Source organism: Myxine glutinosa, chromosome 3 (assembly GCF_964187855.1).
Source record: "Myxine glutinosa chromosome 3, kmMyxGlut1.1, whole genome shotgun sequence".
Lineage (NCBI taxonomy): Eukaryota > Metazoa > Chordata > Myxini > Myxiniformes > Myxinidae > Myxine > Myxine glutinosa.
Window position 1 is genome coordinate 181,730,238 of NC_136263.1, and position 15,633 is coordinate 181,745,870.

A 15,633-nucleotide genomic window follows, 5' to 3' on the forward strand; every position below is an offset into this window, starting at 1 on the left:
GGTGGCGGCAATGGGACAAACGAGCATCCTTGGGTCTTTTAGCGTTTTGCTCTCTGGCACCTCCGGCCCTTATCACGGCTTGCCAGGTGTCCACCAGTCGAGATGTTCTCACTTCACCATTTGGCTTCATTTCACATGCTCATGGACTCCGATGGTCTCCATGGTCCCTGACGCATAACCGGCTGACTCTGGTCCTCAACGCAGATAGCAGCGACTCAACCATTTAACTAACCTGATCCATTCTAACGCCTTTGCTGTCAGATCTTCCAAGATACTCTTGCAAGCCGTGCTCCTAGACTACCTGCAATGCCACTCATGAAATATGGATAATCCTTAACTTGTTTACTGTATCTTAAAACCTTATCTTGGACTGGACAGTACTGGCGGCTGAAAAGCAAGACTTTCATTAACAACTACTTACTTATACCAGTGAGTATTTTCACAATATTTCAAAGCAGGCTTTTCAAGCATGGGGTGGACAAAGGTAAATACTGTAAGTATCACGGAGACAAATATAGATGAAGAAGAACAACAGAAGAAGAAGAAAAAGAACCACCTTTAGAGGCCATTTCCCCCCGCAGAGCAGGGGTTGCCTTTTTCGGGTACCGTTGTCCCCTTTTTGAAGCAATGTTTCATGGCCGGATGCCCTTCCTGCCACCAACCCTGTTAGTCGCCTCTTGCGACACACAAGGAATTACCAGTGAACTGGTACTCAATTTAGCGACCTCGGAAGGATGACAGACTGAGTCAACCCCCCTGGCGTTAAATTCAGCGATCAACTGGGATTCAAACCCAGGATCCTAGGAACCCAAGCCGGCACCCTAACCGCTAAGCCAACACCAGGCTAGGAAGAACAACATCAGAGAACGCTCTTAAATCACTATAATGTAGCGGCTACCGCTGGGTTTACACAATCGCCTTGCACCTACCATGGACGCGGAGCGATCACCATGCCAGGCCGCGTCCAGGACGCCCGGTCACGCCCCCTCTCGCCTTTCCCGGGCAAACGCTCCAGGATAATGTGTGTATATATATTGCTGCCCAATAAACGGGCTTTTCAGAGTACCCGAGTTGTTTTGTTTCAATAAAGAAACTCGGACGAATTCCAGCTTTTTGTCGCGTCCATTCTTCCGATTACGTGGGAGCACAGCTCCTACATTGGTGACCTACCGACATGGACACGGCAGTTGCCCTCAAACTGCCTACCTTCTGGGAGGCTCACGCGGCGGTTTGGTTCGCTCAGGCGGACTCCCTGTTCGCCCTGAGAGGCATCACGGCCGACGACACCCGCTTCCACCATGTGGTAGCAGCACTCGGCTCAGCCACCGCGGCCCGCGCCCTGAGCCTCCTCGAGAGCCCGCCAGCCGCTGACAAATACGGCGTGATTAAAAAGCTCCCCCTCGACGCTTTCGCCCTCTCATCGGTGGAACGCTCACGGCGCCTGCTCGACCTGCCCGAGCTCGGCGACACGCGCCTGTCCGAGCGAATGGACTACATGCTTTCGCTGCTCGGCGAGCACTCTCCAGCATTCCTGTTCCGGGAGCTGTTCCTCCGTCAGCTGCCTAGCCCGGTACGCCTCGCCCTGGCAAACAAGACGATCACGGATCCCCGCGCCCTCGCCAGGGAAGCCGACAAGATCTCCGTGGCAGGCCAACGCATTGCAGCAGCGACCTGGGGCCCACCGCCGTCCGACGCAATGCCCATGGCGCCCGAGCACCCGGCACAGTCGACGACCGAACTGCCGACGCAATTGGCGGCCGCTACGCCGAGCCGACCACCTCCAGCGCGACGACCGGGGCCTCCACCTGACCAAGCGTGGTGTTACTATCATGCCAGGTTCGGACAGAAGGCCCGGACATGCCGACCCCCGTGCACCTTCGGCAGGCTGGGAAACGGCCGGGCCGGCGTTCATTACCAGCCATGAGCGCCGGCCACACGGGCAACTTACTTTTCATCACGGACAAAGCGTCCGGACGGCGCTTCCTGTGCGACACCGGCGCCCAACTGAGCATCATACCCGCCTCCGATCAGGACAGGCAGTCCGCGGTTTGCGGCCCCTCCTTGGTTGCGGCCAACGGATCGGCCATCCGCACCTTCGGCCCGCGCAACGTCACCCTCTGCTTCGGCGGCCAACGCTTTAATTGGACTTTTGTAACCGCAAGCGTGCCCATGGCTCTGCTAGGCGCCGACTTCCTCTGCGCACACGGACTGCTGGTGGACGTCCAACGGCGTCACCTCATCAATGCCGAGACCTTCAGCTCCCTGGTATGCACATTGAGCAGCTCCGCTCCGACCGAGCTGGCATGCGCCCTCCCGACGGCGAACGAGTTTGCTCGCCTGCTCACGGAGTTCCCGGCCCTCACGCGGCCGACGTTTTCGGCCGTCGCAGTACGACATGGGATCGAGCACCACATACCAACCACGGGCCTGCCGGTCTACTCCAGAGCCTGCCGCCTCGACCCAGCCAAGCTCGCCGTGGCCAAAGCCGAGTTCGACGCTTTGGAACACCTCGGCATCGTGCGGCGCTCCTATAGCGCGTGGGCTTCGCCACTACACATCGTCCCAAAACCAGGGGGCGGCTGGCGCCCATGTGGCGACTACCGCTGCCTTAACGACGCTACCACCCCCGACAGGTATCCGATCCCGCACATCCAAGACTTCTCCGCCCGTCTGGCAGGACGGGTCATTTTTTCAAAAATCGATCTCATACGGGGATATCACCAGGTACCTGTCAGGGCGGCCGACGTCCCTAAAACGGCCGTCATCACGCCGTTCGGCTTGTTCGAATTCCTGCCGATGCCATTTGGCCTCAAGAACGCGGCTTAGGCGTTCCAGCGCTTGATGGACGGCGTGCTGCGTGACCTGCCATTCCCCTTCGTTTACCTGGACGACATCCTCGTCACTAGCACGTCCCGGGCCGAGCACCTCCTCCACCTCCGAACACTGTTCGGGCGCCTCAGCGAGCATGGCCTCATTGTCAACCCGGCCAAATGCCACTTCGGCACGACGGCCGTTGATTTTTTGGGCCACCACATCACCAAGAACGGGGCCGTGCCGCTGCCAACCAAGGTCGAGGCCATCACCACGTTTCCGCGTCCCCGCTCCATAAAGGCCCTGCAGGAATTCCTGGGAATGGTGAATTTCTATCACCGCTTCGTGCCCCGCGCTGCTCAACTCATGCGGCCCCTCTACGAAGCCCTCCGGGGCAAGCCGGCCAAGCACGACATCGTCTGGTCCGCAGCAATGGACGCGGTCTTCAAAAGCTCAAAGCGGGCCCTCGCCGACGCAACACTGCTCGCTCACCCGGTGCTCAATGCTCCCATCACCCTCACCACGGATGCCCCCGACTACGCGGTGGGCGCCATACATGAGCAATGGGTGAACGGGGTTTGGCAGCCACTCGCTTTTTTCAGCCGGCAGCTCCGGCCGAACGAGCTCAAATATAGCACGTTTGACCGTGAGCTCCTCGGTCTACACCTGGCCATTCGCCATTTCCGCCACCTCCTGGAGGGCCGACCCTTCACGGCGTTCGTCGACCACAAGCCGTTGGTTTACGCAATGGCCAAGGTCACGGAGCCGTGGTCGGCCCGCCAACAGCGCCACCTCTCCGCCGTGTCGGAGTTTACCACGGACATCCGGCACGTCGCCGGCAAAGACAACGCCGTGGCCGACTGTCTTTCTCGGGCCAGCGCGAACGTGGTCCACCTCGGCGTGGACTTCGCGCTTATGGCGGCGGACCAAACCACCGACACCACGGTGCAAGCCCTCCGGGCGGCGGACACGGGCCTCCGCCTGGCCGACATCCCCTTCGCGGACACTGTCCTGCTCTGCGACATCTCCCAAGGCCAGCCTCGCCCCATCGTGCCCGTTACCTGGCAACGCCGCATCTTCGCCTCCCTCCACGGCCTTTCCCACCCGGGCCGGAAAGCTTCCCAGAAGCTGATGTCGGCGCGATTCGTCTGGCACGGCCTTCGACGGGACGTCCGCGATTGGACCAGCACCTGCACAGCCTGCCAACAGGCCAAGGTCCACCGACACACCCAGGCCCCGCTTGCACCTTTCACCGTGCCCGAACGACGTTTCGACCACGTCACCGTGGACCTGGTGGGCCCCCTCCCCCCATCACGGGGGTTCACACACCTGCTCACCATGGTGGACAGGACCACCAGGTGGCCGGAGGCCGTTCCCCTCGTCTCCACCACCACCGCCGACGTGGCGCAGGCTTTCATCGCCACCTGGGTCGCCCGCTTCGGCGCACCAGCGGACATCCCGTCGGACCGCGGACCGCAGTTCACCTTCTGAGCTGTGGGGCGCGGTCGCCCGCAACCTGGGGGTGAAGCTCCACCGTACTACGGCCTACCACCCCGAAGCCAAGGGGTTGTGCGAGCGATTCCACCGCTCCATGAAGGCCGCGCTCATGGCCGGCCTTCAGGACGGCGGTTGGGCCGACCGCTGCCGTGGGTCCTTTTGGGCCTCTGCACGGCCCCCAAGGAGGACCTCCGGGCATCCACCGCCGAGCTTGTCTACGGCCAGGCGCTACGCGTCCCGGGCGAATTCGTGCCCGACGCTACCAGTCCCTGGTCCGCAGCTCACCAGCGCTTGGACCTCCAGGAGGCCGCCCGACGGTTTGCCCCCGTGCCAACATCCCACCACGGTGACCCCCAGTCCTACGTTCCCCCAGCGCTTCGCACAGCGGAGTACGTTTTTGTGCGTCATGACGCACATCGGGGGCCACTCCGGCCGCCGTACGACGGGCCCTTCCGGGTCCTGCGATGGGACGACAAGTCGTTCGTCATCGACATCGGCGGCAGGTCGGACCGGATTGCGGTGGACCGCCTCAAGCCGGCGCACGTGGACATCGACCAACCGCCATGGTTGGCCCTTCCGCCGCGGCGAGGCCGCCCCCCATCCACGGTGCCCCCCACTCGACCGCCCACCACCACACCGGACCCCCCCCCCCCCCCCCACGACCCGCCAGGGGTCGCTTCGGCCGGGTCATCAGGACCCCCCTTAAATTGACCCTGCCGGTGCAAGTCGATTCTGGGGGGACGTGTGTAGCGGCTACCGCTGGGTTTACACAATCGCCTTGCACCTACCAAGGACGCGGAGCGATCACCATGCCGGGCTCGTCTAGGACGCCCGGGCAGGCCCGCTCTCAACTTGCCAGGCCTCGTCCGGGACGCCCGGGCATGCCCGGCCATGCCCGCTCTCGACTTGCCAGGCCGCGTCCGGGACGCCCGGGCATGCCCGCCCTCGACTTGCCAGGCCGCGTCCAGGACGCCCGGCCACGCCCCCTCTCGCCTTTCCCGGGCAAACGCTCCAGGATAATGTGTGTATATATATTGCTGCCCGATAAACGGGCTTTTCAGAGTACCCGAGTTGTTTTGTTTCAATAAAGAACCTCGGACGAATTCCAGCTTTTTGTCGCGTCCATTCTTCCGATTACGTGGGAGCACAGCTCCTACAATAACATACTTAGACCTATCTTGTCGATAGCTCTTAACAATTGAAAACCGTCAATAAGTAACTTTGCAATTGAATCAACCAGTCTCATGGAAGAGCTTTACATGATTCACACGGAGAACAAGGACATTATGAGGCAACAAACAAATGAACACATGATATGGGATTATTTATTGACCTGGGATCTCAGCACCATGAGCTCAGATGAAAACAGGGAGGATTCAACCCATTTAAGATAAAGAGCAAAATGGAGGAGTGCGACCGAAAACCCAAAATAAACACGAGTGAGCCGGAATAGCAGCACCATGTGGTCTTCGGGTCCCACACGAATCCCATCCTGATCCCATAGTTCCACCATCTTCATGTCAAAGGGAGATTAAGCCTCTCTAGACCAACAATATGAAGCAACACAAAAGTGACGCAGACATTGATGAACAGGCTCAGACAAAGAATCCAAAAAGGGAAGTGTAACTCGAGCCCCTTAAATAAGGAGTTTGAAACATTCTCCAATGAAGATCCAAATGAGTTCTTGCCTGAAGTGCAGATCCATTCAGTTCCAATCGCGTAGTCTTCGACATGGCACGTCCAGTCTCTTGCGGTGCTGTTCTGCGAAAGACAAGTTAAAGCAACTGTCAGCGTCATGCTTACTCACATGGAAGTGAAAACACTTGGGCCAAGCTCACGATTCGGTCAACACGATGAATGGGTAACTATTAATTTTCCTTTAAGTGAAAGTTTGATGTCACTCATCATTGAAGAGCTTAAACACAGAGAGCAGTTGTTCAGGCAACAGATTAACGGTAGAGAAAGAGGAAATCCACAAACCTGCATACTTCGCTGGAGTACGTTCAGATATAGAAACTTTGAAGGTCATGGAATAAATTGCAAACAATCATGAAATGTCAACAAGCATGCACGTTAATACTTGGAGGGAAGGATGTAATACTGAATGCACGGGCAGAAAGACACCAAATTGTGGCAATTAACAGGTGCCATGACTTTGGGTTGGCAGGAGGTGTGAGGTTGCCCGATGTCTTTGGTCGATAATGGCAGAAACGGCAGAATGGCAGAATAAATGTCTACAAACACCTCTCAATTTATTCCTTCCCAAATCCTTGGGGAAAAGTCAAAATTCAAAATGGCGTCCAAAATGGAAAAATTGTGGATAAAGTCATAGTTTGGCCAGAAATTTTATACTTAATATGGGGAAGAAACCACAAAAATATTGTTCTAGGACAATTGTGAACTCTTGCTAAGCATATTTGTATTATTATCTTGCTTTATATCCAAGATGGTGGCCAAAATGATGTCCAAAATGGCCGCTAAAATGTGAAAATTGTGGATAAAGTCATAGCTTGGCCAGAAATGTAATAATTATTATCTTGCTTCAATAATAGGTGTCTACTGAGACCTCTCAATTGATTCAGTATGGAAGGGGATGCAATAGCTGCACCTGGCCATGGCTTGAGGTGTTTCATCTGTGATGATCCTGGGACTGAGATGCAGAAGCTGTCAAAAGTCACCCAAAAAGGCCACTCACAGATGTTATCATATTCTGAGTGCGTGGACGATGCGGCGCTGATCAGGAGACTAAATGAGGACTGGAAAAACGGAGATGACCCCAAGTTGAGATATCATTTGGATTGCAGAACCGAGTTATACAATCGTGTGAAAAGTATATCCACTGCAACTGCAACTGCCAATCGTAAGTTTTTAGATTATCATTCAGAAGAAGTAGCCACTTGCAGAGATTTCGATCCCAATCTGTTATAAGTTGTGATGTTGCAAATGAAGAAAAACTAACCAAAACTACCTTTCTACACAATCCATTCCCTAGGACATGACGAGGAGGACCGAAGGTCGGGCAGGATGAAAAGACGACGGGTATTCTCTGCGTCAAGTACTTCAAGTGCCGGCAGCTCCAAGTCCAAAACCCCATCAGTACACCTTGTCTACCGTGATGTTTGTATACTCTGTAACGAAGGCAAACTCCTTCTCCACGGGGTTCAGTAGCACTCCCGAGGACCCAGTCAATGCTGATCAGGCAGAGGAGGTTGGCAGAGCCATGCAGGCCAAGATGGATGGAAAAACCTTTTTGGATACAATGGAAACTAAGCACAAGGTCAAATCATTAGAGAGCTTCAGAAGTGGACCCAAAGTCAATGGGAAGAAGCTGGTTATTGACTCACTCAAGCTCTTCAACCGCCTCATCATCATCAGTGAGCGTGAAGTCAAGACCAAACAACCCTGCGATTTGGGTTGACACCAACACCGATGTCTCTATTTGATAAAGACCAGAAGTTGTGAAAGCCAGACAAGGCTGCCCTAGCAAGGGTCCTGAAAGCATTTGTGGAACCCGTTGAACAACACCCCTGCACGAGCCTGGTGATTGATGGTGGGTGGCTCCTGCACAACGTCAGATGGGAGGCTAAGCTCACCTGGAAGGACATCGCTGAGAGCTACCTCCAGTTTGTGAAGTCCATGGGGAGCCATTGCCTCAGGATCACTGTGGTCTTTGACGGATACGGCAGCTCCACCAAGGACCATGATCACCTGAGACGAACAAAGAACGCATGCTGCGACATTATGATTTGCCCAGACATCAAAAGCCTCGTTCCAAGAGAAAAGTTCCTCGACAACAAGAGCAACAAGACCCAGCTCATTCAGCTACTTGCTGAGACATTCGGTAGAAATGGGATCAGTGTACAGGAATGCCCCGATGATGCAGACACCTCTATCGTCCGGGCAGCTCTAGATGAGGCAAGAGAGTCCCCTGTTGAGGTGAGGGCTGAGGACACCGACATCATGGTTTTGCTGATTCATCATGCTGCAGACCACCCGATCTTCCTCACAACAGCCAAAGACACATCTTACGATGTCGGAAAGATCCGGGAGGCCCTCCCAGAGAGATACCGGAAGTATCTGATCTTCTTGCACAGCTTCTTCGGCTGCGATACAGTGTCCGTGATTTCTGGGTTTAGCAAATCAACTTTGCTAACCAAGCTCTGCAAGACTGACAAAGCAGAGAGGGCCATGGACATGTTTCTGGACATCCGAGCCAAGAAAGATGACATCATCAAAGCCGGCTGTGAACTATTCAGGCTCATGTTCCGCGGGAACCCATCCAAAGACTTGGGGGACTTGAGATTTGACATCTTCAGCAAGCGGGCCGCTGCTGGGAGCATCAAACCTGAGAAACTGCCCCCGACAACAGAAGCTGCAGCACAGCACTCTCTCCGGGCTTATCTCCAGACTAGAGATTGGCTGCTGCTGCAAACTCCATCATTGGATGTCCTGGACTACGGATGGAAACTCGGTGACCAAGGTTATGCGCCGGTCCCTACAACAGACCCTATCGCACCGGACTATCTTCTGAAGTTTGTCTGCTGCAACTGTGAGGGGGAATGTAGCACACTCATGTGTTGCTATAAAAAGCAAGGAGTCAAGTGTATTTCTGCTTGCGGCAACTGTCATGGTAACTCTTGCCAGAACATCAACCAGCCAGATGACGAGAGGAGTGTGGGATATGCTGGGGATTAGGATGAGTAGGGTGAACTAGAGAACTGACTAAGCGAGGTTTCAATTGAGATACATTTCTATTTCTATATAAAGCTATGACTTTATCCACAATTTTCACATTTTAGTGGCCATTTTGGACATCATTTTGGCCACCATCTTGGATATAAAGCAAGATAATAATACAAATATGCTTAGCAAGAGTTCACAATTGTCCTAGAACAATATTTTTGTGGTTTCTTCCCCATATTAAGTATTAAATTTCTGGCCAAACTATGACTTTATCCACAATTTTTCCATTTTGGACGCCATTTTGAATTTTGACTTTTCCCCAAGAATTTGGGAAGGAATAAATTGAGAGGTGTTTGTAGACACCGACATGAACACATTGGTGAAGAAAGCTATTGGTAAGCAATTTTTTCACAGATTTTTCAAAAAAATTATAAAATGCCCTAACTGAAACTAGAACGACACTCTTTGACGTCTTTGACGTCATGATTACATCATTACAATACTTATACCAAGTTTGTTTTAAATCCATTCAGAGATTGCCTTTTGATAAAACCCAGAGGTCATGTCAGGTAAAAATGTGATAACTTGTGAACAGCTGAAGGGATTTAAATTAAAACTTGGTACAGGTATGTATAATGATGTAAACATGAACCTTTGACCTTGGGACCCCAAAATCGAATCAGTTAATCTTTACATCATTGTACATATCTATACCAAGTTTGAATTAGATCCCTTGAGCCGTTCTCAAGTTATAGACCTAGTACAGACTTTTACCTTTGACCTCTTGACCTCAAAATTTAATCAGTTAAGCTTTACATCATTATACATACCTGTACCAAGTTTGAATTAGTTCCCTTCAGCCGTTCTCAAGTTATAGACTTATTACAGATTTTGACATTGACCTTTGACCTTTGCCCCCAAAGTCTAATGAGTTAATCTTTACATCATTATACATACCTGTACCAAGTTTGAATTATATCACTTCAGCCGTTCTCAAGTTATAGACCTATTACAGATTTTGACGTTGACCTTTGACACCAAAGTCTAATGAGTTAATCTTTACATCATTATGCATACCTGTACCAAGTTTGAATTATATCACTTCAGCCGTTTTTTTTTGTATACAAGATCGAGGCTCGTGAAAGAGCGAACATTAATCACACAGAAAGACAAACCGACACATAAAACATATAACATAGGGAGCGGTAGACAAGATGTGGAGAGAGGGGGAAGGACACAAACACAACATTTGAGAGCAGGGACCGAGAGACATGGAGACATCGAGAGATCTGAGAGAGGGCGAGGGCTTTGGGGGGGGGGGGGGGCGTGGGAAGGGGGCAGTGGGAGAGGTATAAAACATATGGACACTGCCAGGACTTCCAGGAAAGAAGTTGGAATTTCAAACAAGGTGGATCTGGGGTGAATTAGCGGGGGTAGAAAAGATCAAGGTTTTGGATGGGGGAAGATAAGAGATGGTGGTGAACAGCTGTTTTAAAGACCTGGAGGGAGGAGTGGGATTGAAGGGAGTGAGGTAGTTTGTTCCAGAGGCGGGAGAAAAGAGGAATGAAAGAGTGAAGGTGAGCGGAGAGCCGAGATTTCGGCAGTTTAACCATCAGAGGGTTGCTGGCAGATCTTGTGCGACCTGTAGGAATATTTGGGGGACAGAGCACAGAGAGAGCTGGGGGTGCAAGGCCGGAGAGGAGTCGGTAGAAGACAGAAAGACCACCTACCTGCCTGCGGTGAGTGAGTGAAAGGCCCTCAGAGATAGCTTCATCGCGGGAGATTCCAATAATTCTGAAAGCTTTGGTTTCAACAGCGTGAAGCCGAGCTAGGTGTGAGGCAGGAGCACCGGCCCATAGGGGAGAACAGTATTCCATTGAGCTGCGGATGAAAGCCTTGTATGTGGTGAGGAGCTCAGGTGTGCCGAGGAAGGACTTCGCACGACGGAGGATGCCCAGTCGGCGACTGGCTTTGGAGGCCAGCTTGGAAATGTGGTTTTCCCAAGAAAGATCATGGCAGATAGTGAGACCCAAAATCTTGAGCGACAGAACTTCTTGGAGAGGATTGTTGAGAAAGTAGATGGGAGGGTTGTCCAGTCGATCTTTTCGGAGAGACATAGTAAGAGTGTGAGATTTGTCAGGATTGAAAGACATGTTCCACTTGTTTGACCAGTCTGTGATTTTGTCCAGGTCTTCAGAGAGTGAGGAGGCAGCAGACTGCCGATCTGAGGGAAGAGGAATGGAGCGGCAGAGAGTGGAGTCATCAGCAAAGAGATAGAGAGGATTTTCGAGAGAGTCAGAGAGATCATTGATGAAGACCAGAAAAAGCACGGGGCCCAGAACACTGCCTTGGGGAACTCCAGCCTGAACAGGAAGAGGAGATGAGAGAAACCCATTCAGGGCCACACGTTGACGACGACTAGAGAGGAAGTCCGCCAGCCATGCGTGGAGATTTCCATGGATACCAAAGGAGGAGAGTTTGGTGAGCAGAGCGGGGTGCCAGACCGTGTCGAAGGCACGTGATATGTCGAGGGAGACAGCTCTAATTTCCTGTTTGGCATTGAGGACCTCCATCCATTGTTGAGACAGCAGAAGCAGCATGTCCAGAGTAGAGTGACCTGGTCTGAAACCAAGTTGATGATCAGAGATCAAGCCATTGGAGAAGAGGAAAGATTTCATATCAGAAGCAATGATGGATTCCATGACTTTGCTGATAATTGGGAGAAGGCTGATTGGTCTGTAGTTGCTAGGATCTGTTTTTGCACCTTTTTTGTGCAAAGCGGTGATGTTGGCTGATTTCCAAGCAGATGGCAGTTGACCTTGAGCAAAAGAGAGGGTGAAGAGAACAGAGAGAGGGTGAGATAGAGCAGCAGAGCAGGATTTTAGGACCCGTGGGCTGATGCCGTCGGGTCCAGTTGCAGAATCAGAGTCGAGGGTTGACAGAAACTTTTCCACCTTGTCAGGAGGAAAGGACACGGAGTCCAGGAGCAGCAGGGTACGACTGGGTATGGTGGGTACAGAGAGGGATGGGTTTGGGTTCCGTTCTCAAGTTATAGACCTATAACAGACTTTGACCTATGACCTTTGCCCCCAAATTCTAATCAGTTAATCTTTACATCATTATACATACCTGGACCAAGTTTGAATTAGATAACTTCAGCCATTCTCGTTATAGACCTATTACGGATTTTGACTTTGACCTTTTGATAAAATTATTAATTTGCCTTCGGCGTCGGTTTAGTCACCCAGTGAGCGGTGTCGGTTTCGTCGCACAGTGAGTGGTGTCGGTTTAGTCGCACAGTGAGCGGTGTTGGTTTAGTCGCCCAGTGAGCGGTGTCGGTTTAGTCGTCCAGTGAGCGGTGTCGGTTTAGTCGCTCAGTGAGCGGTGTCGGTTTAGACGCACAGTGAGCGGTGTCGGTTTAGTCGCCCAGTGAGCGGTGTCGCTTTCGTCACCCAGTTCGCGGTGTCGCTTTCGTCACCCAGTGAGCGGTGTCGGTTTAGTCACCCAGTGAGCGGTGTCGGTTTAGTCGCCCAGTGAGTGGTGTCGGTTTAGTCGTCCAGTGAGCGGTGTCAGTTTAGTCGCTCAGTGAGCGTTGTCGGTTTAGTCGCACAGTGAGCGGTGTCGGTTTAGTCGCCCAGTGAGCGGTGGCACTTTCATCACCCAGTGAGCGGTGTCGGTTTAGTCCCTCAGTGAGCGGTGTCGGTTTAGTCACCCAGTGAGCGGTGTCGGTTTCGTCACCCAGTGAGCGGTGTCGGTTTAGTCACCCAGTGAGCGGTGTCGGTTTAGTCACCCAGTGAGCGGTGTCGGTTTAGTCACCCAGTGAGCGGTGTCGGTTTAGTCACCCAGTGAGCGGTGTCGGTTTAGTCACCCAGTGAGCGGTGTCGGTTTAGTCACCCAGTGAGCGGTGTCGGTTTAGTCACCCAGTGAGCGGTGTCGGTTTAGTCACCCAGTGAGCGGTGTCGGTTTAGTCGCCCAGTGAGCGGTGTCGGTTTAGTCACCCAGTGAGCAGTGTCGGTTTAGTCACCCAGTGAGCGGCGAAGTCGGTTTAGTCACCCAGTGAGCGGTGTCGGTTTAGTCACCCAGTGAGCGGTGTCGGTTTAGTCACCCAGTGAGCGGTGTCGGTTTAGTCGCACAGTGAGCGGTGTCGGTTTAGTCACCCAGTGAGCGGTGTCGGTTTAGTCGCCCAGTGAGCGGTGTCGGTTTAGTCACCCAGTGAGCAGTGTCGGTTTAGTCGCCCAGTGAGCGGCGAAGTCGGTTTAGTCGCACAGTGAGCGGTGTCGGTTTAGTCGCCCAGTGAGTGTTGTCGGTTTAGTCCCTCAGTGAGCGGTGTCGGTTTAGTCGCACAGTGAGCGGTGTCGGTTTAGTCGCACAGTGAGCGGTGTCGGTTTAGTCGCACAGTGAGCGGTTTCGGTTTAGTCGCCCAGTGAGCGGTGTCGGTTTAGTCGTCCAGTGAGCGGTGTCGGTTTAGTTGTCCAGTGAGCGGTGTTGGTTTAGTCGCCCAGTGAGTAGTGTCGGTTTAGTTACACAGTGAGCGGTGTCGGTTTAGTCGCACAGTGAGCGGTGTCGGTTTAGTCGCCCAGTGAGCGGTGTCGGTGTAGTCGCCCATTGAGCGGTGTCGGTTTAGTCGCCCAGTGAGCGGTGTCGCTTTCGTCACCCAGTGAGCGGTGTCGCTTTCGTCACCCAGTGAGCGGTGTCGGTTTAGTCGCACAGTGAGCGGTGTCGGTTTAGTCGCACAGTGAGTGGTGTCGGTTTAGTCGCCCAGTGAGCGGTGTCGGTTTAGTCGTCCAGTGAGCGGTGTCGGTTTAGTCGCTCAGTGAGCGGTGTCGGTTTAGTCGCACAGTGAGCGGTGTCGGTTTAGTCGCCAAGTGAGCGGTGGCGCTTTCATCACCCAGTGAGCGGTGTCGGTTTAGTCGCCCAGTGACTGTTGTCGGTTTAGTCCCTCAGTGAGCGGTGTCGGTTTAGTCGCACAGTGAGCGGTGTCGGTTTAGTCACCCAGTGAGCGGTGTCGGTTTAGTCACCCAGTGAGCGGTGTCGGTTTAGTCACCCAGTGAGCGGTGTCGGTTTAGTCACCCAGTGAGCGGTGTCGGTTTAGTCACCGAGTGAGCGGTGTCGGTTTAGTCACCCAGTGAGCGGTGTCGGTTTAGTCACCCAGTGAGCGGTGTCGGTTTAGTCACCCAGTGAGCGGTGTCGGTTTAGTCACCCAGTGAGCGGTGTCGGTTTAGTCACCCAGTGAGCGGTGTCGGTTTCGTCACCCAGTGAGCGGTGTCGGTTTAGTCGCCCAGTGAGCGGTGTCGGTTTAGTCCCTCAGTGAGCGGTGTCGGTTTAGTCGCACAGTGAGCGGTGTCGGTTTAGTCGCACAGTGAGCGGTTTCGGTTTAGTCGCCCAGTGAGCGGTGTCGGTTTAGTCATCCAGTGAGCGGTGTCGGTTTAGTCGTCCAGTGAGCGGTGTCGGTTTAGTCGCCTAGTGAGCAGTGTCAGTTTAGTTACACAGTGAGCGGTGTCGGTTTAGTCACACAGTGAGCGGTGTCGGTTTAGTCGCCCGGTGAGCGGTGTCGGTGTAGTCGCCCAGTGAGCGGTGTCGGTTTAGTCACCCAGTGAGCGGTGTCGGTTTAGTCGCCCAGTGAGCGGTGTCGGTTTAGTCACCCAGAGAGCGGTGTCGGTTTAGTCGCCCAGTTAGCGGTGTCAGTTTAGTCGCCCAGTGAGCGGTGCCGGTTTAGTCTCCCAGTGAGCGGTGCCGGTTTAGTCGCCCAGTGAGCGGTGTCGGTTTAGTCGCCCAGTGAGCGGGGTCGGTTTAGTCGCCTCATGAGCGGTGTCGGTTTAATCGCCGACAACCCGACCATGGGGCAGGTAGCACTGAGTTACATGTTACCAGTGGCAGTCCCAAAAGACTGACACTGTCAAGCAGGTTTTGTAGTAGAACATATACATATGTAATGCCTTAAACTTAAGGTATCTCCTTTTAAAAGGTAAAGGGGTTTAAAGGGGTACAAGGTTCATCATGATTATTTAACGGCCACAATTATTTGCTCATCGTGTGGTTCACAGGAGAAGGTTTTTGGCCGAAGTCTTTCGCGAACCGGCTGGCCCAGCCCAACGTTCTACTGAGTGTGTTCGAGCAGGGACTTGATATTTATCCACAGAGCCGGCGATGGCTCGTCTACTCTTCGCGAAGGACACCGTGGGATCTTTAACGTCTTCCAACTAATACCGGCAGACGGGAAGCCCGGTTCAACGTCCACACAAGGGACGGAGCACACGTTGATGAATCACAATGCCTGACACCGGGATGACAGTTTATAGGTGGGGTCAGGATTATAACCCAGGATAGACAGCTTAGAGGTGAGTGTGCATACCTATAGGCTAGGCCATCGTGCCAACCATACACAAGGTAAAGTACCTGAGATAAATACAAGAGGTGACTCGGCTACAACACAAACTACCTAACGATTCGAGAGTTGGAAAATGAAATAAAATTGCGGTTCTCAACAATGATCGAGTTGTTCTTGCCAATCATGAATATACATCTGAACAATTATATAATTAGCATCTTGGCATAGGAAATCCTGCCCACAAGAGCTTATTAGCACAAAGATGTAGCCAGTAGTAGTGACTCTTTCGGAAGGATTCCAGGTTACCCTCAGTG

At 53.0% G+C, this 15,633-nt stretch overlaps 1 protein-coding gene across 5 annotated transcripts in view; it reads right to left on the reverse strand.

The window, feature by feature from the left end:
* Window positions 1–15,633, reverse strand: part of LOC137423002 (xylosyltransferase 2) — a 56,588-nt gene that overhangs the window by 25,356 nt on the left and 15,599 nt on the right. For all 5 annotated transcript variants that reach the window (XR_013622904.1, XR_013622903.1, XM_068109743.2 and 2 more), the window contains exon 3: window positions 5,997–6,069. Coding sequence is in view for 3 of the 5 variants with exons in the window: in XM_068109743.2 (XP_067965844.1) it covers window positions 5,997–6,069 (73 nt within the window). In the remaining 2 variants the exon portion in view is untranslated. The remainder of the gene's footprint in view (window positions 1–5,996; window positions 6,070–15,633) is intronic.